Source organism: Xiphophorus maculatus, chromosome 10, assembly GCF_002775205.1.
Source record: "Xiphophorus maculatus strain JP 163 A chromosome 10, X_maculatus-5.0-male, whole genome shotgun sequence".
NCBI lineage: Eukaryota > Metazoa > Chordata > Actinopteri > Cyprinodontiformes > Poeciliidae > Xiphophorus > Xiphophorus maculatus.
This window is the reverse complement of record NC_036452.1, coordinates 11,002,341-11,027,737: the sequence shown is the minus strand read 5'-3', so window position 1 is coordinate 11,027,737 and position 25,397 is coordinate 11,002,341. Positions and strand designations below refer to the sequence as shown.

Sequence of the window (25,397 nt, the reverse complement as noted above, 5' to 3'; positions counted from 1 at the left end):
AAATAATTTTGAATGCAACCGTCACATTGCCACACCTCCACTTCTGTGCTTTACTATTGCTATAAAGTACTGTATTTGTTCTAACTGTAGGAACGGTAGGTGGGCGGTTCTAAACCTTTACTGAATATTCTGTACAATTTTTGTTAACTTATTCAATTTTTGATTGGCTATTAAACATGCATTGTGTTGAAGTCTATTTTTTAGTCTTACTTTTATGCTAAATAGTTGAAAACAAAATGACAATTGATAGAGCAATATTATTTTTGTTTTTTACTAGCCTGGTACAGAGGATACAGGCTGAGGAGAAAATCAAAAAAGGTAAGTGACTGATAAACAAAGACTTTAATTCCTTTGTGACATAATTTGTTAGAATTCTAGTATTTATTTCTGTAAAACAGTGTTACATTTTTATCTTTTTTCCTATTGCAGGGCATATTTCCTGCTTGCTACATCCACCTAAAGGATGCCACGGTTGAAGGCAGTGGGTCAGTATCTTTACCATCAGATGTCAATACAAGGTTGTTCTATGATCAAAAATTTTGCCATTTATAAAATCATATATATTGATAACTGTAATGAGAGGGATTTCCAATCTGAAATTATGTAAAGTGCTGACTTCCTTTCCCAGTTTTGGCCAAGTAAGTTCTCTGCATGGTAATTAGAATCTTTTGTCCCCCATGCCTTCAGACTGTACAATTCCTCATTGGGGGGGGGGGGTGACACAGGACAGAGGGTGGAAGGAGTAGTGACCCCTTGTATTTTTCTCCATACTTATCAGGTCAAACCACATAGTGCAATACGATATCACTGGTCAATCTATCCGTCAAATTCTTATATTTTTTTTGTGTTGTATTTATATTTACTTATAGTCTTATATTCTATATTCTTATTCCTTGTTTCTTGCATAATTTAAGGTTTTTCTTGCATAATTTAAGGTTTTGGTTACTCACATTTAGTGTGTACCTTAGTATTTAATTTGTATTTTGTATTCTTTTGCATTTTTGCTTACTGTGTGTTAACTTTGTGTTTTGCCTGGGAGCTGCTGGTAACTTCAATTTCCTGAGGGAGTCTTCCCAAAGGATCAGTAAAGTACAAGTCTAAGTCTAAGTCTATTAGAGCATAAAAGGTAGAACTAAAAATATTTTTATTTGCCTTTTTTCCATGAGGTGTTGAGGTTTTAAACAGTCAAAATTACATTGTATATGTATAATGGCTAAAAGAAAGCTGGACTTATGTGTTTTCACTGACTAAAAAAAGATTTGATTGTTTTTTGGTCTGGCTGGATAATCACCAGTTTGGGCCAATCAAGAGGAAAATCAGAAATTTACTGCCATTATCTAAATGTAAACGTTGTTTTAAGAGCATTTCCTTAGTAGTAAAGCTTTGAAAATGTATGTGTTGTTATTTTTTCATCTGTGTATCTCAGAGATCCGAATGCTGGAATTAGGTTGATTATTTTTAGGAACAGTGTATTTTATCAAAAATTGCTCTGATCAGTGGGAGAGGAAAGTAATGTTGATGTGTTAATAAAAAGACTGTGAATTCCTAATCCGCTGTTAAATCAAGTATTACCTGCTGTCACTTTGTCAAGTTAGAAATGGGTCCAAAATAACAGCATGTAATATAATGTAATAAGAAACTAGTATTTTTTTCTCCTTTTTTTTTTACTCAAGTGACAACTGCATAGGTTTTTGTACTGCCGCCATGTACTTACACTCCATTCAACTGTCTTATTGATTAAATGAAATATTAACTGAGTCTAACACAGGTTTGACATACCTCCTAAGTTCACATGTTGTTGTTTTTAAGGGAATAAAGTTGGATTGTGCATTCTTTGTTGCTGCAGGCAAAAGGAGACTGTTATTCCCACTGAGCTGCCTCTGGTTCAGGAGGTTACAACAACGCTGCGGGAGTGGGCTACAATATGGAGGGACTTGTATGTGGTGAGTCAGCCTACCAAAAGCTGCACTCACTCACTCACATTCATGTTGCATGCACAGAATAGAAGTGTGGAAAACGAAAGATACACTCTGTTTTTGCTCTGGGACATTTTGTATCGGTGTGTAATGAAAAGGATCTGGACTTTTTTGTGTTTTGCTTTTTTTTTAAGTCAAGCATCAAGTGTACGAAACACAGCAGATTCCTCTCTCGTTATCTATTAAACAAACATGAAGCCATAATTAAAAAAGGTGTGCTTGAAAAACAAAAACACCTTATGAATTAACACCCACGCTTCTTTATAACATTGATTTATTTCATTAAGCTTAAGCCACAGCTCTTTAAAGGTCCCACCTCAACATATTGATCAAGTTGGGATCTGGGTTTTGACTGGACCATTGGCAGTTTGCTCTTTCAACTATTTTTAAATACATTTTCTTTGATGTTTCTCAACCAAAAGCATGTGCTGATGTCTCTGTTTCGACCAAACTTCATCTGTAAAAACACATTATTTCAATGCAAGGTGCATCATCACCCCTCTACTTCAGTGCACGATCGTTGCTGTGTTTATGCTAATGTGCTGCATTTTGTTTTCAGCACACAAGGAGCTAATTATAATTGCAGTACTCTTTTTGTAGAAAACAGACTCTCTTATCACAATCCTTCCAAAAATAGCAACATTAGTCAAATGTTTTTCTAACTTTACAGTAACCGAACAATTTAACATGCTAACTGAGTCCTGAAGAAACAGCTCTTCTGTATGTATATATTTTTTTCATTTCTTTGAGCATTTCACGGCCTGAACTCTTCTTCTAGGAAGAATGGCAATTGTCTTAAATTTTTTTCACTTGTAAGTAATCATTTTTGCTGTAGAATGACAAACTTTAATTTAATTACTTAGCGTCTTATATTAATGAGTAGCTAAATTATTGTGGTTAGCATTACAAAAACAGCTATGTGTATTCAAAAGAACGTCAAGTTTTCCATATCCAGGATATACCACAACAAAGGTTGAAACATCAAAAGATTAACAAGTGCAGAAACTGCTATACTGAGTTTCTGACTAGCCAGTCACTAATCAGAGCTGACTGATTCTGTTCACCAGGGGATTTCTCTGCATATTCCTTGGTCATATTGTTCAGAAATAATCTCATATTGATGGGAAGCAATACTTTTTTTCCTTAGGTTCCTTGCTGATATTTTCCACCCTTGTGTGTGAGAATATAAATATATCCTCTGGAGCTTATAGAAACTACTGTTATGCTGCAGATGCATGTAGCAGCTGTTTTTATATCTGTGGACATCCCTGCTGATAATTGTATTTGTTCCTTTCCTTCATAAATCCCACTGAAGCACCAAAGATGTACTGTGTTTTTCATACACAGCATTTTAAATATGGATTTTGGGTGTTTTTGTTATGTACTAAATAATGGAAATGCTTAGTCTATTTTTTTTTTTTTTTTGCTTGCTTCTTGTACATGAAGGTTAGATTTAAGTAATTTTGGACCATTATGCAAAATGTACACTTGAATATATGCATAACTTTTGCAGTAAATTACAAAGTTCTATCGTTTTCCCCAGAATTTTAAACAAGAAAGACTTAATGCACATCAGTGAAGGACAAAGAGAGAGCAAATGTTTTTCTTTCTGAAAAAAATTGGTGCAAATATCCATCAGACTGTACCAATTTTGACACAAATATGTTGCATTATGTCCTTGCAGAAATGAAGCACAAAGTGGCTAACCTGCTGTTAAGATTTAGTACCTCTTGGCATTTAGTTTCTTCATGTCTGATAGTTGTACAATATTCTGTCTAAAAGGGGGACAAGCGCGAGATGTTCAACTCTGTCCGTGACATGATCTACGACCTCATCGAATGGCGGTCACAGATCCTGTCTGGCACCCTCCCGCAGGATGAGCTCACTGAGCTCAAAAAGAAGGTCACCTCCAAGATAGACTATGGCAACAAGTAAGCATTTCGTTTAAGGACTTTAGCCTCCTCCTGTCCTGGATTATAATTCCTTTTTTCAGAAGAAAGTAAAAATATAGCTTCCTGGGAGATGGGCTTCATTAGAGTGGAGGTATAGGGCGATAGATTTGAATATCTTTGAAATGTTAATTTATAATTCAGATTAAAAAAGTGAAAGCCTTACAATATAGATTCTTTACACACAGAAGCATATATTTAATTTATTTATTTCTGTCAATTTTGATAATTATGGAGTATAGTTAATGGAAATCCCAAATTTAGTTGGTCAGAAACTTGAAATATTACATAAAAGTATACATACAAATCTAAACATTTATTGCAGAAATAAACCACTTCGGTGTTCACAGTTCTGTATCCAAACATATTAATGGAAAATTTAGTGGAAGGAAAAATGTTTAATGAAAATAAGAAAAGAGCTAGCTCAGGTGTCCATATTTCTCTTTTCAGAAGAAAATAAAAATTGCATATTACTTTGAAAATGTTTAACATTTCTGAAGCAAATTAGCTTTTCAGAAATATTCATATTCATTAAGATGCAACTGTAGGAAGCCACTGTATGGTGCCTCTGCAAACTCCAGGGTATTACATCACAAAGTGATGACTTTCATTGTTTCTGCAGTAAGACAACAAAATTGTTTGGCAGTGAGTTTTGTGGAGCTCTATTCTGCTGCTGTGATGAAACTTTAAATCCTGGTCCTGTAGAGATATTGCTTTTGCCACTGCAGAGGCAGATACTGATGTGTTTAAAAAGAAAACCATTAGGTGCATGTTGGCAGCCCGCTGTTGTCTCTGCCGAGTCCCTCCAGAGCAGAAACACTGGAGGGAGAAAGAAAAGCCAGACGAGCTTTGAAAGAAAACAGTGGAGCAGAGGGGAAAATTATCTGAGCATCAAATAAGGAAACTGACTGGGAGCACACAGTGACTACATGCTGTTTGGTTTTTCAAAAATGCAACCATGTGTTTTGCTTTTTGTTGTTCATCCTGACATGCTTTGAACTATGTTCACCGTCTTTTTCTTATTCAATTCTAGATACTTGGATCTTGATCTGGTGGTCAGAGACAAAGATGGAAACATTCTGGACCCAGAGCTCACCAGCACCGTCAGCCTATTCAGAGAACATGAGGCGGCCTCCAAACAAATTGAGGACCGGATTCAAGAGGAGAAGGTTAGCAAAAGGAGGATCATGGTCCTCCTCTTGAATCTAAAGCAATTTAAAGAGAAAGAACATGGTGCAAAAATACAAGTTCATATTTATCTTTTTCAGAACTTCTGTTAAGGACTTCTGTGAATTGCTAAGCAAATTAATATAGTGTAACATTTTCCTCATGTTCTTACTCAACTTTTAAAAGCTTTGATGTCAAGTCTCATCAAGAAATATGTTGTGAGATGTGCAATAAGAGGAAGTTCTTTTATTTAGAACAACCAAAAGAAAATCGAGTTCATTTAGTAAATCGAGTTCATTTAGTTATTAAATGCTGAGTTCACTTTGATAGACATATATTCCATCATTATTGTGACGGTAACATAAACAGGTTGGTATGAACTATTAGCACACAGTGTTCCAACATCCCAGGTGAAATAATTTAAACCCAACTCTTACTGTCATATCTATGCTTATTTACTGTGAATGTGCCTCGATCGTAGCATTGAATAAAACCGGACTAACTTGGAAGCTGTCCTTTACCATTTTCACTGGCTCATACTGTCAAGACTTTTTACAGAGAACCCAAATATATCTTGAGAAAGACAATGCAGGTTATTGTCAGGCTACAATTCTGTTCAGCTACAACAGTGAATCATCAGGTTTTTAAAAGTAAAAAGTAGAAAATGGGCTAAATGAATAAAAAAAGTCATTCTCGTTCTATTTAGTTTTATGGTGTGAAGGCCAGTTTGTGGAATTAAGATAATGTGTTTGCAAAAACAATCTACATTTTCCTTAACTATAGTATAAAAAGCTCCCTTAAGCCTCTTATCCTTTTAAATCCTTTGCCTCATTTCCTTCTGCTATGCAGCTACTGCTGAAATGTACACTTTTGAAGGTAAACATGTACTCTAGAGTTCTTGACCTTCATACAAAAAGATTTTTTTGCATTCTTTATAATGATACATATGTAAGCAAGAAAAGATGATGCACGACATGTTCAGAAATAGGATGTTCAGAGTTGCCGTGGAGACTGCTTCTTCAGTCTCACCTCTTATGTTTCCATCACCTGTCTTATCTTCTCACTTTGTCCTGACACCTCTTACACCTTCTTTTCCCCCTTGTTGGCCATGATTCTTCTCCTCTTTCTATTCAATTTCCCCCAAAAAAAGATTAGATTCAATTGGCAACCTCTGTCCATTTATGCAACGTAGAACGTTATCTCAATACAGTGTGGAGCAATTTAGATTACTGTGTAAAAAAAATGGATCAATAAGAACATAAAAATTATCTTTCAGATCACATTCATACTCATCTGTTCCCTTCTTTTTTTCTTTTCTAACACATCCTTACCCCTTGCATAAAACAGTCTTAAAAACCAAAATCATTCCGGATGTGATTGCATCCGGAATGATTTTGCATTATAATTTGGAACTACCACACTGAAATATTAGGCTTTTTCTCTCTCCAAAAACACATTTAATATGAACTCTTTTGTTTTTGTTAATAAGTAGAAAGTGTTAATATTAAAATATTTTGTATAGTTTTTTTTTAAGAGCCGGCATCTGCTAGTACAGAGCCCCAATCAAATCAATGTCTTGTAGACATTGATTTGATAGCTGACAACTTGGTAACTTTAAAGAGCAGTTAAATAACACAATCTATTTATTCAGGATTCAATAGTTAGCATTAGCTTTTGTGATCATTTCTCACCAGTAGGACAGTCCATAACATTTATGGATTAAAGATTTCTGTGTTATGGACTAATTTTAATTCTCTAAAAGAAATATATTATTCTATGTAATAAATCTGTGACTTTGTATTTTTTAAATGAATTAATAAATTATATATTTGTTAAAATTCTCTGACCAATTGAAGACACTCAGAGCATTTAATATTTCATTATGAGGAAGTTTGTAATTCTCATTTGTAAAAAGAGTAACATACATCATCCTGATTCAGCAGAATCAGCTGATTTTTCTGTTTCTGCTGGCTTTTCTGTTTGCCAGCAGACACGACAATACAGAATATAATGTGACAACAGGATTAGAGGTGCGAAACATTTGTTTGAGAAAATCCAGACTCATTAGATTAACAAAATAATGAGAGTTGAAATATAATAGAATTTTAATACTGGGCTGTCGTAGGAAAATGGGCAGCTTTTTAAAAAATGCTGGTCATGTCAAGTTTGACACTGAAATGAGAGACTGCCAGGAACAGGGATCATAAAGTCAGCTTCAGTCACAGACCCTATATGTGTTATTTGAAAATTCCTTTATTGAGACCCTGATTTGATACATGGGATTCTAAACATAAATTAATAATGGGTATTAATTAAAAATCATGCATAAAAGCATATTTAAGCATTTCAACTTTTTAGGGCTTTGGACTTTATTTTGTACAGAGAATTGTGATTCCTTTGCTGTGTGGGCTGGAACAGAGTTTTTTGCCACTTTTAGTGTACAAGTGGGAAAAGTGAGCAGCCTCTCCTGCCACAAAGAAATAAAAGAGAGACAGAATCTCAGTCATGTTCTCAATCTACTTTTTTTTGGCAGGTCAGTGGCTCTCCACACCTGGTGGCAGTGTGTGCAAAGTGCTAAAAGACAAAGTGCCCCACTTTCATGTGGTCTCTCATCTTACGTATTCAATTAGAGCTCTTTACTGGCTAGTTTAGTTGACCTTATAAATATTTAATTTATAAATATACTCATCATACTTTAGATGAGTATTCAAAGTAACGCATAGTAGGCTATTATACTACTATGTACATACATAGTAGTATGTATATACTACTGTGGCTTATCTATAGTATAATAGATTATGTGACTATTTATACAGCGTATAATACTGAATTCTGACTAATTTTTTCAGGAAAGAAATCATTTTTGTAAGTCTCATACTTTGTTTTTTATCATTAAACTACAGCAGAGCCCCAAGTCTCAACTGCACATGTTTGGTAAGAAAATCCAACATTGACAGCCTTTCCTCTGTTTCTCCAACAGTCTCAGAAGCAGAATATTGATCTCACGAGGCAAGCAAAGTTTGCCTCCACTCCGGCATTCGCCCTTTTTGTGACTCTGAAGAATGTGGTGTGCAAGATTGGCGAGGATGCAGAGGTGCTCATGTCCCTGTATGATCCAGTGGAGTCAAAGTTTATCAGGTATCCCATAAGTTTACATGGTTACAGATTCCTCCTCTGTCTTTCATTTTCTCTTCTAATTTATGTGCACAGTCCTTGTCAAAACAGCATCAGTTGAGCCCTGCAGTCAAAGGATTTACTTTTTTTTTTTCAGGGATTTGACATCAAAGTTGTATGATTAGAAGAACTCAGTGGGACATTTCTTTTGCCTTTATCATCAGTCCTAAATTTTAGACAACTGTAATGCATAATTTGGTAGTCATTGCTAAACCCAAGATAAGGAACCCTTGGGAAATGTTATGTGGAAACTTGATTTTTTTTTCCATGCCAAATTGATCTTTGCATATTAAAAAAACAAAAACTGGCAGTTTTGTAGCCAATTTCTTGATATGGTAAAACTCTGACCCATATTTTTTCTAAAACTGATTCTTAAGAATGAATTACATTTCTACATTTTTTGCATGTTGCAAATGTTATATTTCCATGATGAACAGTTTTATGTTAAAGTGCTCCATTTTACATGAGCCGTTCAAACACTATTTTACACCCCAAACAATTCCTGTGTATTTTTATTAGGATCTGATGTTATAGACCAATACAAAGAAGTGGATAATTGTAAAGTGGTAGTAAAACTCATCTGAGAAGTGTACCTTGGATTTGTTTTCAGTCTCTCCTTCTCTTGATCCTCTTTGAAAATGAAGTGTGTAATTTAATCTCAGTATAAATCCAGTGGTCCTGTGCAGTTTTAGTTGGAGAACTAAAGCTGCACATTCCCCTGAATGTGCTATCTGGATGGTGAAATATGGCGATGGCAGCATCATCCTATTGGGATGCTTTTCTTCAGCAGTGACAAGAAATAGAGGTAAATACTTAAAGAGACCCTGTTAAAAGCAACCAAAGATGTGACTAGAGCTGCTGTAAATCTTTTTCATCAGGACTGTGACGATTAGAAATGGCCTAGTCAAAGTCCAAATTAAACAGTAAGTAAGTAACACTGTCCATTCAGTCTGACTCAGTTTGAGCTCATTTGCCAAAAAGAACATGCCAGGATTTCGATCTCCAGATGTTTCAAAGCTGGTAGCTGGCAAATCTTAAAATATTTTCTTTAAAAAAAGGTTCAGTGTACGGACTCGACGGGGCTTAACACAAATGCGCACCTAATTTTTAGGTTTTTATTGAACCATTTTCTTTCTATTTTACCATTATCCACTACTTTGTGATGTTTTTTAAAAATAAAACCACAGTAAAATCCATTGAAACTCAATCATGCACACTTTTGCAAAACACTTTGCTTGTCAAAAACAGTTTTAAGCTCTTAAAAGTCTGACTTTCCTTTGGAGGGAAGATTGGAAATGATTTTTTTTTTCTCGTCTGTCGCTCACAGTGAGAACTACCTGGTGAAATGGTCGAGCTCCGGCCTGGTGAAAGACATCGACCAGCTTCATAACCTGCGGGCGGTTTTTACAGTGAGTGTGTTTGGCTGCGTGAACGTTTGTCATTTTGTGTGTGTGTGTCCATGTGCTCGCCCGACTGCAGTTCTGTTTATTCAGCCATGTTATGAGGCAATTGGGAGCCTCTCTGCAGAGAGCCTGTGTTTGTTAAGCTCTCTCAGTAAGATCAAGACTTGCTATATGTATTTTCTGAGGCAGTCGTCTCTGTCTAATGGAAGCCCAACTGCAGCAGCGAAGGTGTGCACGCGCTGAAAGCACTCTGCTGGTTTTGGTCGAGACCCCTCAAAGGAAATACATTTTTTGCCACATTCTCAAAAGTAGCTGAAATCACTTATTGCTGAAATATTTGGCTGTTTTACAAAGGTATGAAAACTTTTGGAAGTTAAATTAATTCATCTATGATTGAGCTTAAACGTTTATATGCATTTTTCTTATAAATGTGTCGCCATAACTTCGGTGTCAGATGTACAGAAGTCATTTTGCTGAGACTCCTAAGGTGAGGCATCATCTGCCTTTAAAGCCTTTGTGAGGGTTTTACACAGACCAGCCAGAGAGACGTTGAATGGATTCCAAAATATATTCTTAATTTGTTACAAAAAGTCCAAAAATAATTAAAAAATGATGAATTGGGCCCAAAACTGAGGTCAACATAACAAACTACAACTCAAGTAGTAACACAAAGAACTCAAGCACAAAACTGATCTAACAAACAAGACATGAGGTGAACTTAAATAGTGGCTGATCAGACCACTGCTAACACACAAGGGGGTAATTAAACACACAAGAACTTAAACAAATACTGGTCAACACATTACTAAATATTTAAATTAAATAAATATTAGAACTGAACTAACTTCCAAAAAGAAGAAACAGTAAAGAAATGGTCAAATTAAACTAGAGATCAAATTTCCCCTTCCCCTGGCAAACATATGGAACGACCCACTGAGGAGGTTTGCAAGCCATATAATGACATCAATTAGCTGGAGCTCATCTGTATGATTTCAGCAGCAGCTCCAGAGGAAGCTGGTAACGCAAAAGAAAAAATCAATTTGTTTCATTTAACAAAAAAGACAAAGCACTGACAGATAAAGTTAACTAAATGTGTGCACTGCAAATAGTTAACTAAAGAGTCAGGCTAATGAAAATAATTTTAAAGATAAAAATCTAAACTATTCACTAATCAATATGTAAAGTAATATTAAGGATGAACAGAAAACGATTACCATTCCGGTCTCTGTGTGACAGTAGGGACAGCTGTCACAGCCTTATTAAGTTTTTCTTCCTCTGTAGGACTTGGGCAGTGAAGATTTAAAGAGAGAGAAGATCAGTTTTGTGTGTCAGATTGTCAGAGTGGGACGTATGGAGCTGCGGGACAACAACACCAAGAAGCTGACTTCAGGCCTGAGAAGACCCTTTGGAGTAGCAGGTAAATGGAAGATACATGATCCACTGTAATCTAATGTTTTTGCTAATTTGTTTTAAAAAAAATGTATTTCCTTCTCTTTATGTAAAGTAGAACTGTTAGCTTCTTGTACCAGAGCTGCCAACATATAGAACAAGAAAAGAGAGTGCCTATGTGGTCCAGAATCAGGGAGTTTGCTTAATAACAAACTTAATGTGCAGTTCCTACTTTGCTGTCTTCAAGTTTAGCTGGCAGGGAAATCTGAAGACAGGCGTTGTTTGGGCTGCAAGGTCACTGAGTTTGGAAGGCTCTTTGTTCTGCTTCGGTTTGGTTGGATATCTTGGTGACTCCTCACGTTGGCAATCAGCCAAAAACAATGATTGATAATCTTGTGTTTTCTACCTCACTCTTTAAGTGTAGAGAGAGACCAAGAAGGCCAAGAAGAACTGTTATTGTAGCAGTTCTTTATTGGGTGTGCTGTGCGCTACACGTCTTTTTAACCTCATTGCGAATAATTTGTGTGGTGCCTTTGGTCCTTGCCTGACTGAATAAATATTTTTGGCTAAAATTCAGAGACCTTGCTGAAGTAGAGAGAAAAGAATTATATATTTTTTAATCCCTTGTTGGCAAACCTCCAGGTGTATAGTAAACTAATTAGATTGGCGTCTAGCCCGCAGTTGTCCAACAGAGAAAATTATGTTGTGTTTCCCCCCGTCCCCTTTCCCTCCCCAGTTCCTCTTGAAGGGAAGGTAAATGACAAGCTGATTTATTGGTGGCCTATCTTTAGACAACATTATTACAACTGTGCACAGCATGAAGATTTCTTTCTGTTTTAATAGCTGTGCCTTGCTTTTCCATTAGTTATAAAAGCTTTATGTGCATGTCCTGTAGCCTCTTGGGTAATGGAGTAAATGTGAGGTCATACTAGCATCGTTTCTTATTCACATCATCTGTAAGCTGCATAGACATCAATAATGTGCCCCCTGTTCTCTGTAAAATACTGAGGGCTTTTTCAGACTAAAAGCAATGGTTTTCTTAATGAATCTCTTGTTGTGGAATCGGGGGAGATGTCTCTGGAGCTTTGTGACATCAGTCCACTTGTTTTTGTATGACATTGTTGAAAGTGCAGCTTGACCTTTGTGTCATTTCTGTACTTTTCATTCCTTCATAGAAAGCCCTTTAGAAAACACTTTACAGGACAAACAGGTCAAACTTATATACCAGGTAAATGGAGTCCAAAATGGTCCAAACTGAATTTGAATCAATCATTGATTTCATTCCACTACATACTGCCCAGTTAAGACAGTAATGTACATTTGACTGCATTAAGACAACGCAGTCAAATTTCAACTGATTGGACTGATTTGTCTATGATGCAGAAACGTCTCATTCTGAGCAAGCATGTGGCGACAGTGGAGATCCAGAATCCTCCAGCTGAGCAGCAAAAAACACTGTTCGATTAGTACTGTCTGTGGGAGAGAAAACAAAAAGTAAACATTGTTAATAGGAGAAATGGATTTGTCAGTGACTTTATCCAAGAAAGAGAGACAAAAAGCACAGAAGTGCTGAGCCAAGAGTGCTTTCTAAAGAAGATAAAAACAGAGAGTACATACTGCCTGTTGGAACAATAGCTTTGTTAGTGATACTGTTCAGGAAGCAGACACCGGAATAAACCCACTTACAAATCAAAAAAACAGAAAAGAGAGTATACACATTCTGGCAACAATAACTTTGTCAGAAACTCTTTCCAGGACTTATCTAAACAAAGATGCACAGGGTTGGTAGTGCTTTCTATTGGAAACAGAAATCAAAAGGAGCAAGCATTTGTAACTGGAACAATAGCTACTGTCCAGAAAAGAAACAGATCAAGAGTACTTTTTATTATGATTAAAATCACAGAGAATATCCTAAATTATTAATAGCAATAGCTCTGGCAATTCCTCTGTCCAGGAAAGACATACAGCTAAACACAGACAGACACATGGTCACAGGAATACTTTCTATGGAAAAATAACAAATGCATAATGGTAGCAAACGTTCAGTCAGTTACTTTGGCAGAAGTAACTGTATAATTTGATCTACTCAGAAAAGTAACACATGCATACTAAAAGGCAGTGAACAAGAAGTACTTTCTATTGGACAAGAAAGCTAAGCCGGTACACACAGTTCATTGCAGCAGTAGCTCTATCCATTTTGTTCAGGAGAAAGAAACGACTAAAAAAAAGGTGCATGTTTAATTGGAAAGGCAGCAAAATGTCCAATAGTAAATTTTTTTCTCAGAACGAAGTCGTTTTTGTAATAAATGTTTTGTAAGTAAGCCAAGATCACGTATGGGTGCTTTTTCTGCCCCACACAAACCTACAGTGCAACTATCTCTATCTTACATGCCTATGATACCTCATCCTCTCCTTAAAAGTTTCCAAACCTGTTTCTTTTTATGTTTTTTTTTGTTTTGTTTTTACAGTAATGGATGTTACAGACATCATAACAGGCAAAATGGACGATGAGGACAAGCAGCACTTCATCCCATTCCAGCCGTAAGAGCTTTTTGCCACAAACATTGATTTGCATTTAATTTAATTGTTTATATATGTAAAATATCAAAGTTTTAGTGGTTGCATTTACATGTTTTTCTCAATTCTTAAATCATTGACACCAGGTGTTGTAAGATCTCCCAAATTTCATTATAATTAAGGTAATCTTGTTAACTGCCACTGTTTTAGTGGGATTGTGCCCAGAGAAATCTTTTTACTTGATGGTTGAATAATTTCTGACCAAATTAGATTTTTAGACACTGAATAAAACTCCTGGTGTCACAATGAATTATTGTATATGTTCACTATGAGAAAGACTATGTGAAATACCTAGTTATTACTGTAGCCCACTAATCTGGGCTACAGTAATAAACAGAAATGGTAATGGAGTTCTAGAAATACATTTTGTTATCTCCACGGTAACTGGGAGCAGATTGGGGAACATCCTTGACAGGTTGCCAGTAAAGCTTAGAAATAGCATAGAAATATAGCCTTTTATTGAAAAGTTATTTTTTATGTTGTTGTTTTTTTATAGCTGTGCTAAATGTGTTTTTATTTTAAATAGTTGCTTTTTCATTTATTTCTTTTTACTTGCTCAAATTTAAGTGGACCAGTGCTAGAATCGGTAAAAGTAGTTTAATTTAGCAATCAAACCTACCAAAACAATGATTTGTGGGTTCTCACTAAAACAGATGGGCTAGCAAACAAAAGTTGGCAACTGGTTAAATGTTGCCATGAGCTAAAAAAAAAAAAAAAAAGAAATAAACAACTTGACTCAGGCAACGCGGTAAACTGCATTGGGCAGTGTTTTCTCTCACATTTAGAATTCTGACATCAGCCACTGTCCAAGTATTTACTGTAAAATTTGAGGTAAAAGTTTGAACAAAATATATATAATGTTTGACTCTAGTCTGGGTAGTTAATAGTTGGTAAATGTAGCAGTTATGAGCTTCACATTGCTAAAAAAAAAAAACATGGATTTGTACGTTTATAATGCTCATAGCAAAGCAGGAAGGACCTACTCCTTCTTCAAAAATGTGACTTGCTATTATACTGCATATTTCTGAGATTGATCCATGGTTGCAAACAAATATTATGTAAACACTGCGCTCCCTAACTGTTTGTATGGTCTGCTTTTCTATCCATCCTTTTATTTAAAAACACACTCAAAAAAACACAACAGTAATTCAGTAAAAGATTAAATTCACAAAAATTCATTGTAAGGATATATAAATATGTGCTGATGTATTTTATAGTGATTTGTTCCTAACTTCTGACGGACTGCGTTAATGTCCATTGGGAGGTGTTTCACACCGAGATGAGGGGAAAATCAAAATAGAGAGATGTCTTCAGTCTCATGCCTAAATGACAGCATTCATTGCTTTGTTTCCATTCTAACATTAGCACTTCTTCTCTTCCATTCTGTTTTCTGGCTTCATGAGAATCTTATGAACTACATAGTCCATCTTTTGCCATTTTTAACATATTGGGGAGGACAGACTACTAAGGACATTTTTTTGAATCCAAGTCATCATAACGATTAGATTTTTTTTGTATTTTCTCGTATTTAGCTTTAAGTCATACAGTTTGGAAAAACACAAATCACCATTTCACTGTTCAGTGATCTATAAATTCTAACTAGTCCCTAGTGAAAAAAATATACCTTGGTATGTTTCAAACATACTTACATTTGTGTAAGTACATTTTAAGTATACCACGTATGAAGTGTACGACATATACAAAGTATACTAAAAGCGTGCTTGTATCAATTTTGACATTATAACTTTAAACACACTTAAATATAATTGTACCAAAATACACTTTTAAGAAATATATTAACTAAAAGTATACTTTAAGTGAACAAAATGTATTGCTTAAGTGTACCAATGAAACAATATGCTTTTAAAGATATACTGCTCAAAAAAATAAAGGGAACACTTAAACAACACAATATAACTCCAAGTAAATCAAACTTCTGTGAAATCAAACTGTCCACTTAGGAAGCAACACTGATTGACAATCAATTTCACCTGCTGTTGTGCAAATGGAACTTTGTACAGAACAAAGTATTCAATGAGAATATTTCTTTCATTCAGATCTAGGATGTGTTATTTGAGTGTTCCCTTTATTTTTTTTTGAGCAGTGTATTTTGTGTATAACTTAAAATATGTTCAAAATAGAATTTTTTAAAATTCACTTAATGCTTACTTTAAAAGTAAACTATTAAATATACTGAAATTTCAATATGCTTTAAATTACATCTCAGTGTATACTTTACACTAATAAAGTATGCTTTTTTTAGGTGCCTTAATAATATTTTACTATTTTTGTTAAAATTGCAAATAATAAAAAAAATAACAGTCCTTATAGTGGAATTTGATGTAATGTTATTTAACAAAGTAAATAATGTGTTCATGCCTCAACACATAAAACATTGACAGTCTAGTGACAGCGGGTCACTAGACTGTGACAAAAACAATACTTGTTCTTAACACTAAATGTAGCAGGTGTCTTCAGTTTTACATCTCTCTGAATATAATATGTTGTTTTCAGCTTTTAACTAAAACACGAAAGCTGTCTTTGCGCGATCCATTTTCAAATGTAAGATGCAAGACCTATCCTTAGTGTGAACTGCATTGGTGGCAGTTCACCAGACCAGACCAGATGGTGGCGGTAATGCAGGCCTTCAGTTGTTTTCATTTTTGAAAAGCGACATAAAAAGTAAAAAAAAGCCGTGAAGATAAGAGATGCTGTTCAAATTCGCGATTTTTACTCGCATAATATTGCCTTAAAAGTAAAGAGGGCTTTGATAATAGTTAGTAGTTTTGGTAAATTCAAGCTTGTGACGTCCTAGTCCGAGTTAGACGACAACACAACAGGACAAGAACTGGATGGAAATGAAATGTGGGTCACGAAAGGAGACCGAAGGGACGAAGGCTGCTAAAGTGTTGCTAGCTTGTGGTAAGTTTGGTTCAAAATGCTAATTATCTTCGTTTTATTATAAAAAGTGCAGTACATATATAAACAAACTTACGTTGGTTTCAGAAATAGTTATTTTATCAATTTTATTGTGATTTTTATGATTAATATAACAATCAACTGCGTGGAGGCTGTTTGTTGCGACTTAGTATAGATTTCTTCATAAACGTAACCTGGTTTTAATTAAGCTCATTATGCCAATGAGACTTTGATATTGTGTGGCTGTTGTTATAGCTCGTTCATCATTGTTTTTATCTTCAACATATTTTTGCAGTCTAAGCAAATAAAGATGAACGAGGAAGCCAGGGATCAGGCTTCCTCGGGATCAGGTATTAGAAACCCTAAAGACTTTCCTGTCTCAGAAGAGGCTCTGGCTCCACCAGATCACCACACCAGTTCTGAGGACGAACCTCCATATTGTGAAATATTTTTCACATTTCGTTTAAAGTGTACCTATTGTTTTATTGTGCTAATTTTCTTAAGCATCTTGTCTGTAAACTTTGATTATATTGACAATTTGTACAATTCTCTCAGTGCATTGGCAATGTACTCTTGGAAAGTGTGAAAATATTGAATACACAATGTAATTTGTTTTATCTGTAAAGTGTGTTGTAATTGATCCCTCTGTGTGCTGGTAATCTATGTTTGCAGTACTGTAGTGTGTATGAAGCATGTAATGTACAAAGTGGCAAAGAAGAATAATAAAAGACATTAAGCAACTAATAAGTGTACTTTTTTAGCAGTTATAGTAAACCAAAAGTTTAATTGTAGCATACTGGGATCACACTACTAACATATGAAATATGTAATGCCAATATACTTAAAATACATTCGAAATATATTTTAAATAAAATTTTACCACAAAAATAGTACACTCAAAATATACTAATCAAGCATTTTTATATTACATAAAAAGCAATATGCTTAAAGTATACCAAGTTTAACTTTAGTTGTTCGTAAAAAGTATGTGAAAGTACACTTGGTACACTTTAAATTGGGCTTTAATACAATTTAAATACTGTTAAAATACACAAAAAATGTAGTTGGTCCAAAATAACACACTTCAAGTTAACTAATCCTAAGCGAACATGACTTATACTTATGATTAGTCTTAACTTAAAGTATGCTCAAGTATGCTAAAATTTAACATACTTAGTATTTATTTTTCACCAGGGGTCTTCCTTCCTAAATTAAATTTTCTCTATCTCTACCCATTCTGCTGACGGTTTACTGCTAACAAGTGACTTTATTGCTGTCGTACTATCCACATCACTCCTCGGTGTGTCTCTTTTTCTCCCTCTCGTTCATCTCGCTTCTCTTCTCCCTCGATTTGTTCACCTCTTCTCAACCCATTCCTCCTCTACCTTTCTTCTTCTGTCGTTTTGCTCCTCCCCGTGGTGTTTGCCTGTTGTGTATGTACTACAGGCTGGCGTTGGATGATGCCATTCGCCACAAGCAGCTGAACATCTCCCGTTTTTCACCCAGGGTGGCAGGAGAGAACGACTTCCTGCAGACGGTCATCAACAAAGTTATCGCTGCCAAAGAAGTCAATCACAAAGGCCAAGGTACAGTGAAAAGTTCACCCCCACACATGCACACACACCCCTCCTCCTACTGCAAAATGTATGTTTTATTGGTTTTTATCATTTTCTAGCTAAAACTGGAATCCTTAACAAGAACTAGTTCCAGGTTTATAATGATAATTAGTCATATCTTATAACCTGGGTAGAAGTATTATTTAGTGAAAATAATTATTTAATGAAAATTAATTTTAAAGAGTGTGAAAGTTTTAATGAGGTATTCACCTGTTTTGCTTGGTAAAGATGATAGTATTGTGTTTTTATTGTTGCTGTGATTTAGTTGAAGGAGAAAGATTCATTGTTATGACTTAAGATAAAACATCATTTGTTGCTTTCATTGAAGGACATTGTGAATGAGGCCCATAACCCACAAATTTTGTCATTACAGGTATTCCATACAAACTGAATAGAAGCACTGGCAGCAATCACCTCACTGCTGCCAGTGAACCTGGTTCAAATAAATTATCCTCTATAAAGCACCATTTCACAGCAAAAAATTAAAAAGCCAAGGACTTTGCAACAACCACTGATTCAGAACAAGCATATAGCCACAGTGAGCATTTGACTGCATGCTATAAGCACTACATTGCAGAATCAGGATGCAGACACAATTTAGCATAATCTGCTAGTTTTGTTTGAGCATGAACCTTTTTTTTGTTTATATTAACTTCGCCTGCGCACAGTCACAGTCAAGAAGCTTTTTTCTTTCAAGGGCAATGTCAGAAAGCTTTTTTTTCATAACTTTCTAATCTACTGAATCCAAAACAACTATCTGCTCTAAAATGTTGTAGGTAAGGCACTACTAAATTCACAGCAGTAACATAATGACCTAAGTTGATTCTGGTGTATGTGGGGTAAACTTGAGAATTTAAATAGTCTCTCTTGTATGTCACTGGAGTTTGTGTGAAAGTCCTCGTAAATTTATGTGTTAAGTATAAACAGAGAACTACCAGAGGGTATGAAACTTTTTTATTAACTTGCATTATTATTTTTTATTATTATTATAATCCACCAATTAGCATTCTGTTATTGACTGCTGAATTTATCCCTAGAAGTTACAGCCTTTGAAGGTTTGAGTTATTCTTGTGAGAAATGAAAAGATAGAAAAAATTCTGTTTGAAAAGTGCCTCGAGACAGAGGTTTGGATATTTTGTTTTTTGTTTGTTTTTGTTCCATAAATGTCCAGGATAACTTTGGTTCTCAAAGTCAATCAAATATTACAAATGAAGTCCCTGCAGATATATGATTGTTGTTTAAAGCAGGATCTATGTAGGAGTAATTTTTTGCATCTATCCTCATGAAATTACTTTAAAAATGGACAGGGAATGCTCCTCAATAGTCCATGTCCTGTGCAAGAAATTTTTTTAAAATGACTGCTCATAGCTTTAATATACCCGTATTTAAATTGTAAAATATTGTTGCGAATCTCCTGTGAGCACAAGTCGACTTCAGTGATGTTGGGTCTGTTCTTGGTGGAGCTGCCGTAGCTATCTCTGGGATCCGGGCTGCAGGAAGGAAAGGGCTTCCCTCTTCAAGTCTCCGCTGTATTGTCATGCCCAATGAAATGGTACTCTGATAAATGTTAGGTCTGCTCTGACCCGCACTGAGGGAAGAACAGCAGAGACAGCAGATAGCAGCTGTTTCAGTCATGCTGGCTTATCAAAGGGGTTTCCAGCTACACCAGTAGGGGATGTGTCACTCATAACAACACAGGCTCTGCAAAGTAAAAGGGAATAAAGCAGCTGGCTTTTGTGGCCTTCTTCAGTCATACCCATCTTTTCATGTCAATCTTTGAACTGAACTTAAAGCTCACTCACACAAACGCCTTCTCATGTCTTGAGTTATAATATTATTATATTGATAATAATAAAATTTCTTCTGATGGACTATGTTTAGTGTCTTGCCTGAGAGACCACACTTTAGTCGACATAAATCCTAGGTATAATGACTCTATCAGGTTCGATCGTGCCATGTGGTGTCCAACAATGGGCACAAAATAATGGCTACAAGTCCAGTGAACTAATTTTAAAACCTAGCATTAATCAATGCTTTACTACAATCTATCTGCAATGCATGTGACTAGTGTCAGTCCTGACTGAATGAAAATCATTATAACTTATTTATGTCACGTTAACAAAGAACAGCTGAAAAGTTATTGGGTTTATCAACTGTGGTAGCAATTTCGCTCCAACTCTTCCCCTTGTCATTTCTATATTCTTTGCACAAAATGTTGAATAAACATTAATGTTGTTTCCACATATCTCCAATGTCCGCTGGACTTCGGGTTGTTCGTAAAAAGTATTTCACATACATTTGTTAGCTGTTTGGGATTCCCCTCCGTAATTTCTCCTCAGAAAGCACAGAGGGGAATCTGCGCTTTCTCATTGGCTACCTGTCACATTCAACAGGCTGCCGGGGAAAACCTCTGATTTAGATCGGAGAGGCCTCGACGATCTACCGTAACACAACACGCACTACAGGATGATCGGTTACGAAATCGCAAGCGACAATCTTAGAATGCCCAACGTTCTAAGATTGTCGTAAGGGGAAAATCAGGGCATAAAATCATATAGTGTGAACTATTGCATCAGGTAGCCGGATGTGCCCATCTTCTCTATTTAAATCTAATGCAATATAGTATACAGACTTCATAATCTGCACTCTTTTGGTTGAATGCAGTATTTATTTACACTTTGGCTTTATGTTATTTAGTTTTTATTCAAGTACATTTTTGTTAATGGAGACTGAGAATCCATTTTATTTTTGTTTTTGGTTGTTTTATTTTGTTTATCAGTTCCAGTGTTAAGTGTTCTTTTGAAAATAAAGTGTATCTATCTTTGGCAGGAGATCGCATGCATTATGTCATTTCCATTAAATCAGTGTAAAAACGTCTTCAAACAATATTAGTGTTTATCGCAATAATTTTTGAGACAGTTATTCGCTCAGCAAAATTTGTTATCGTGACAGGCCTAAGTGGAAATTAGAGGAAAAAATCTTGTTTTTAGCCTTTTCCTGGAGAACGTCTTTGTGCTGTCCTCTCACTACATTATCTCAGCTCCCTCTTTACCTGTGTTGATTGCATTATTAGGTCTTTGGGTGACTCTGAAGCTACTTCCAGGAGACATCCATCAGATAAGGAAAGACTTCCCTCACCTGGTGGATCGATCGACGGCTGTGGCTCGAAAAATGGGCTTCCCCGAGATAATCATGCCAGGTTCATTATTCTGAAATAACAATTTTCATTTCAATGTAATTTTTTTGTGCATCTGTTGTGCTGTAAAAAAAATATTAAGAATTGAAAAAAAGTGTATGCTGTTTTTAAACGTTAGTTTTTTCCAATAAACATTTTATGTCACCATATACACGGAAAACAATGGATTCTCCCATCCTCTTTGTTTCCTGAAGGTGACATCCGAAACGACATCTACGTGACTTTGGTTCAGGGGGATTTCGACAAGGGGAGTAAGACTACACCCAAAAACGTTGAGGTGACCATGTCTGTTTACGATGAAGACGGCAAGAAACTGGAGGTACTTTTTCAACTTTCAGCTTTCTTTACGTTGAACTTTATAACCAATTGCTTCCTTAAACATATTCTGATTTACCAGGCTTTTTTAAAAAAAATTTCACTCAGCACATTAGTCTGCCTCGCTGGCCTCCTATAAAGTTCATCCTATAAATGTGATGAACAGCCCATACTGCCCACCTCTGTTGCCTGTTGGCCATGATAAAATGCAATGTCATTGGGTTTGATTGAGTTGCTTAAAATTCACCTCACCACCATCCTGAACCACTTGCAGAATCAAGCTTTTAGAGAGAAACTGTTTAGCTTTGGTGTTTTATTTAGTTAGATTTTTTTCTGGGTTAAAATTTACCTTTGCTAGTGAAGTTTATATATTCTGGATGTTTGAAAATAATTTTTCAATTGAATATACACTCTTGGAAAAACTGCAGCCAACTCTGAAAAAATAAAGAAACTTATTATGATACTTAAGAGTACAATCTGTGTGGCACTACTGTCTTGTAAAATCAGTGATATATCAAATACTTATTTTCCCAACTGTGTATACGGGGTCAGGGAGCTATGAACTATATTACTTATTTTTCTTCGTAGTGAAATATGGAATCGGTGTGCAGCTTCATATCACAGGTGTCTAAATAACATTTAGTGTTTACAAATTAAGATAAAATAAACACAAAATGTACAATAGTGGCTGTCAATTTGCCAAGTTGCAGTATGTAAGATAAACTTGGGTCTCTCTGTTTTTCTCTCTACCTTTTACATCTTGTGCCAACACAGCAGGGTCTGGTGTCCTAATGAAGGTTTTGTTTCATCTAAAGTCGCAGTGACCTCTTTTCTCTCATGTTTAATTACTGACGATCCCTGTTGACTCCGTTTCTTACTCTGCATCATCCACAAATTAATGGAGGATGCTTGGAGAGCAGCTGGGTATGAGAAACCAGTGGGAGGATGTGGGGCAGCGAGTCCATAACTGGAGTGTTTGCTGACATTTAAGAGAAGTGTAACTTTAAATGGTATTTTATGATCTTCAAATTAAAATACTTGAAAGGCATAAGAATGTAATCACAAAGCAAAACCAAAATATTCCCATGGTGGTATAAATAATTTTCTAAAGTGTTGTAGGAATTTTTCTTAAAAAACAAATACCACCCAACATGGGATTTAATCCTACATTTGAATAAATGTTCTCAATTTGATGATTTTGAATGTTGTCAGTGTTAGAATACGCTATTATCATAATTATGCTATTATCATAATGCAATTTTTTAGATTTGCAACACAACTTTATGAGGAACACCAATAAATGGAAGGGGCTGTAAGTCATCTTTCTTTGTTCTAAAGAATCTAAGTTCTTTAATGTTTTTGTAATATTTGGAGCTACAGCTTAAAATAATCTTATTTAAATGTAATTAAGGTACCGTACCCTATTACAGTGATGTAAGCACTGGTATAATTGGAATAGGAGTGAATTTAAGTAATTTGAGATGACAGATTTCTGGTTTTAATGAGTCTTCCTGCAAACACTGAATCAGGAGAGAGCTTTGTTACCCTTGGCTGCACCTATTATACTCATTAGTTCTAAATTGAGAAGCCTTTTCCATGATTTGTCGCAGCATGCTGAGGAAGTAAAAGGATTGCTGCTGCTGATGCTTAAAATCAACCTTTATTCAGTACAAATTAGTGACTTCTGTCATTTATAGAAGTGACTAGATTTGACTAATCAGTGAATATATATAATAATCCTATTTCCAAAGAACACAGATGTAACATTTTTGTTTGATTTTCAAGTTGTAGTTGAATTTGTTGTAATCAGTCTTAAAAGCAGATGGTCTAGATATTGGTTCACCACTCTCTTTGTGGTTTAAGAATCATTTTGTATATACTTGTGGTTTAACAGCATAAACAAAAGTTATTACACAACAGTCTTCATTGCTAGACTGCTTTTTAGAATAATGATGAGTAATAAGACTCAGCATAGCATTACTAGGTGTTTGATACTCTTACACGCACGTTAATGCAGTCTGCCAAAGATTTTTTTGAGTCTTGTAGCTCTCGCGTGGTGTGTATAAAATACATCTCTGATCTAGTAATAACTTAAATGTATGCAACAGTATGGAAAAGATTTAATCACCTCTTCATAATTGATAAATTGGGAGCACCTGATGTAAATTTTGAGTAATTTGGTTAATAATTTTATGACCGCTTTTGGTCTCTCCTAGGGCATTGCAGTTTTGTACCCGGTTGGTATTTGTTGCTTTCTTTGCGATTCTCTGCATACGCCTCATCTTTTATGTTCCTTTGTCCTTTCCTTCCTGTGTGCCTCTTACGGCCTCTGGACAATGCCATTCTTCCTCTCTTTCAGAAAGGGTTTGTGACATGCAGAACTGGCCAGTGACATCTTGACTTATGAGCACACCTCCAGTTTCAGCAGCCACTTCTCTAAGATATGATGCTGTCAGGAACCCTGGCCACTTAGTGAAGGGGGAGATTTGAGAGATATAGCACCTGACTCCACCTCCCCTGTATGTGCTCAGCACAGCTGGGGGACACGGGGTCTGTTATTCCTCATAATTGCCGGCTGTCAGAAAGCATTAGTGTAGGAGTACTTCAGCAGTGTTAGACTAGCAGGCCTGGGGAGTCAGCTGGGAGGAAAACAGATGGATGGAAAACAAGGCATGTCTGCCTCCCACTGTCACTCCATCCTTCAGACCAACTTCCCTACCGGGGCTTGTAGTTTTCTTTTCCCCTCCACAACCTGACCTGTTGTAAAAACTGAAGAGCCCCCAGTAGGAAGGAGCGGTTTTAAAGAGTGGTCCATCTGCAGCAGCTGGTCTGTTTTTTCTGTGCCCACCATCTCTTAAAGTTTCGCTGCATGGGAGCGCTAGCAGCTCTTTTTTTAAATAATTAATTTCTAATTTATTTCTTCCGCAGTACTGTCATGAGATTGGCAGCTACCACACAGGTGCTCATGCATAAAGTACATCCAGACTTTTAAAGGCCATTCTGTTAGATTAAGGCTTTCTGCTTGAGGGAGTGTATTTTATGAAATAAGAGGTAGTCAATTTTCCACAAGGAAGGAGCCAATGTGGAAATGTTTCAGCTGAGTTATAGTAGATCAATTAATCAACTATACTTAACTATACCAACTGCTTATGAAAAGTACTAACCTCTTCTTTGGATATTTTATCCTTTTCATTGTTCAGTAAAAATTAGTTTGACATTAAAGGTTTTTGCACAATTTCTTTGTCAAAAAATCTTATTTTGTTGCTGATATTTAAAAGGAGTGAAAAAGGTAAAGTATCTACAGAGGTGAATACTATTATGTAGGCTCTGTAAGATGATTTAAATTTAAATATATGTATTATTTCCTCTCTAGAATGTGATCTTTCCTGGTGCTGGAGATGAAGGGATCAATGAGTACAAGTCTGTCATCTACTACCAAGTAAAGCAGCCGAGGTGGTTTGAAACGATAAAGGTGGGTCTTTACCATCAACACTTTACTAACTCATCCATTCATCCCAAAAAACAAAAACAAAAATTAGTATAGAGGAATGTGGAACACTTTGTGAAAAATACAAATAGATGTTCTCATGCATACCAAAGTCTCACCCTCTTGTCCTGTTCTTCATCTCAGGTTGCAATCCCCATCGAAGACGTAAACCGAAGCCATCTGCGGTTCACCTTCCGCCATCGCTCATCGCAGGATTGTGAGTATAAAT

At 35.8% G+C, this 25,397-nt stretch overlaps 1 protein-coding gene across 4 annotated transcripts in view; it reads left to right on the top strand.

Annotated features, from left to right (window-relative positions):
* dock1 (dedicator of cytokinesis 1) overlaps positions 1–25,397 on the top strand; it is a 220,416-nt gene that overhangs the window by 24,727 nt on the left and 170,292 nt on the right. For 2 of the 4 annotated variants that reach the window (XM_023340653.1, XM_023340652.1), the window contains exons 3-16: positions 278–318; positions 430–485; positions 1,847–1,943; positions 3,759–3,907; positions 4,959–5,094; positions 8,073–8,230; positions 9,594–9,675; positions 10,951–11,086; positions 13,527–13,599; positions 18,061–18,140; positions 21,244–21,369; positions 21,561–21,685; positions 25,055–25,153; positions 25,313–25,385. In XM_023340653.1, the coding sequence (XP_023196421.1) occupies positions 278–318; positions 430–485; positions 1,847–1,943; positions 3,759–3,907; positions 4,959–5,094; positions 8,073–8,230; positions 9,594–9,675; positions 10,951–11,086; positions 13,527–13,599; positions 18,061–18,140; positions 21,244–21,369; positions 21,561–21,685; positions 25,055–25,153; positions 25,313–25,385 (1,431 nt within the window). Of the gene's footprint in view, positions 1–277; positions 319–429; positions 486–1,846; positions 1,944–3,758; positions 3,908–4,958; positions 5,095–8,072; positions 8,231–9,593; positions 9,676–10,950; positions 11,087–13,526; positions 13,600–18,000; positions 18,141–21,243; positions 21,370–21,560; positions 21,686–25,054; positions 25,154–25,312; positions 25,386–25,397 lie in introns of all 4 variants that reach the window. The other 2 variants (XM_023340651.1, XM_023340650.1) reach the window with 1 other exon arrangement.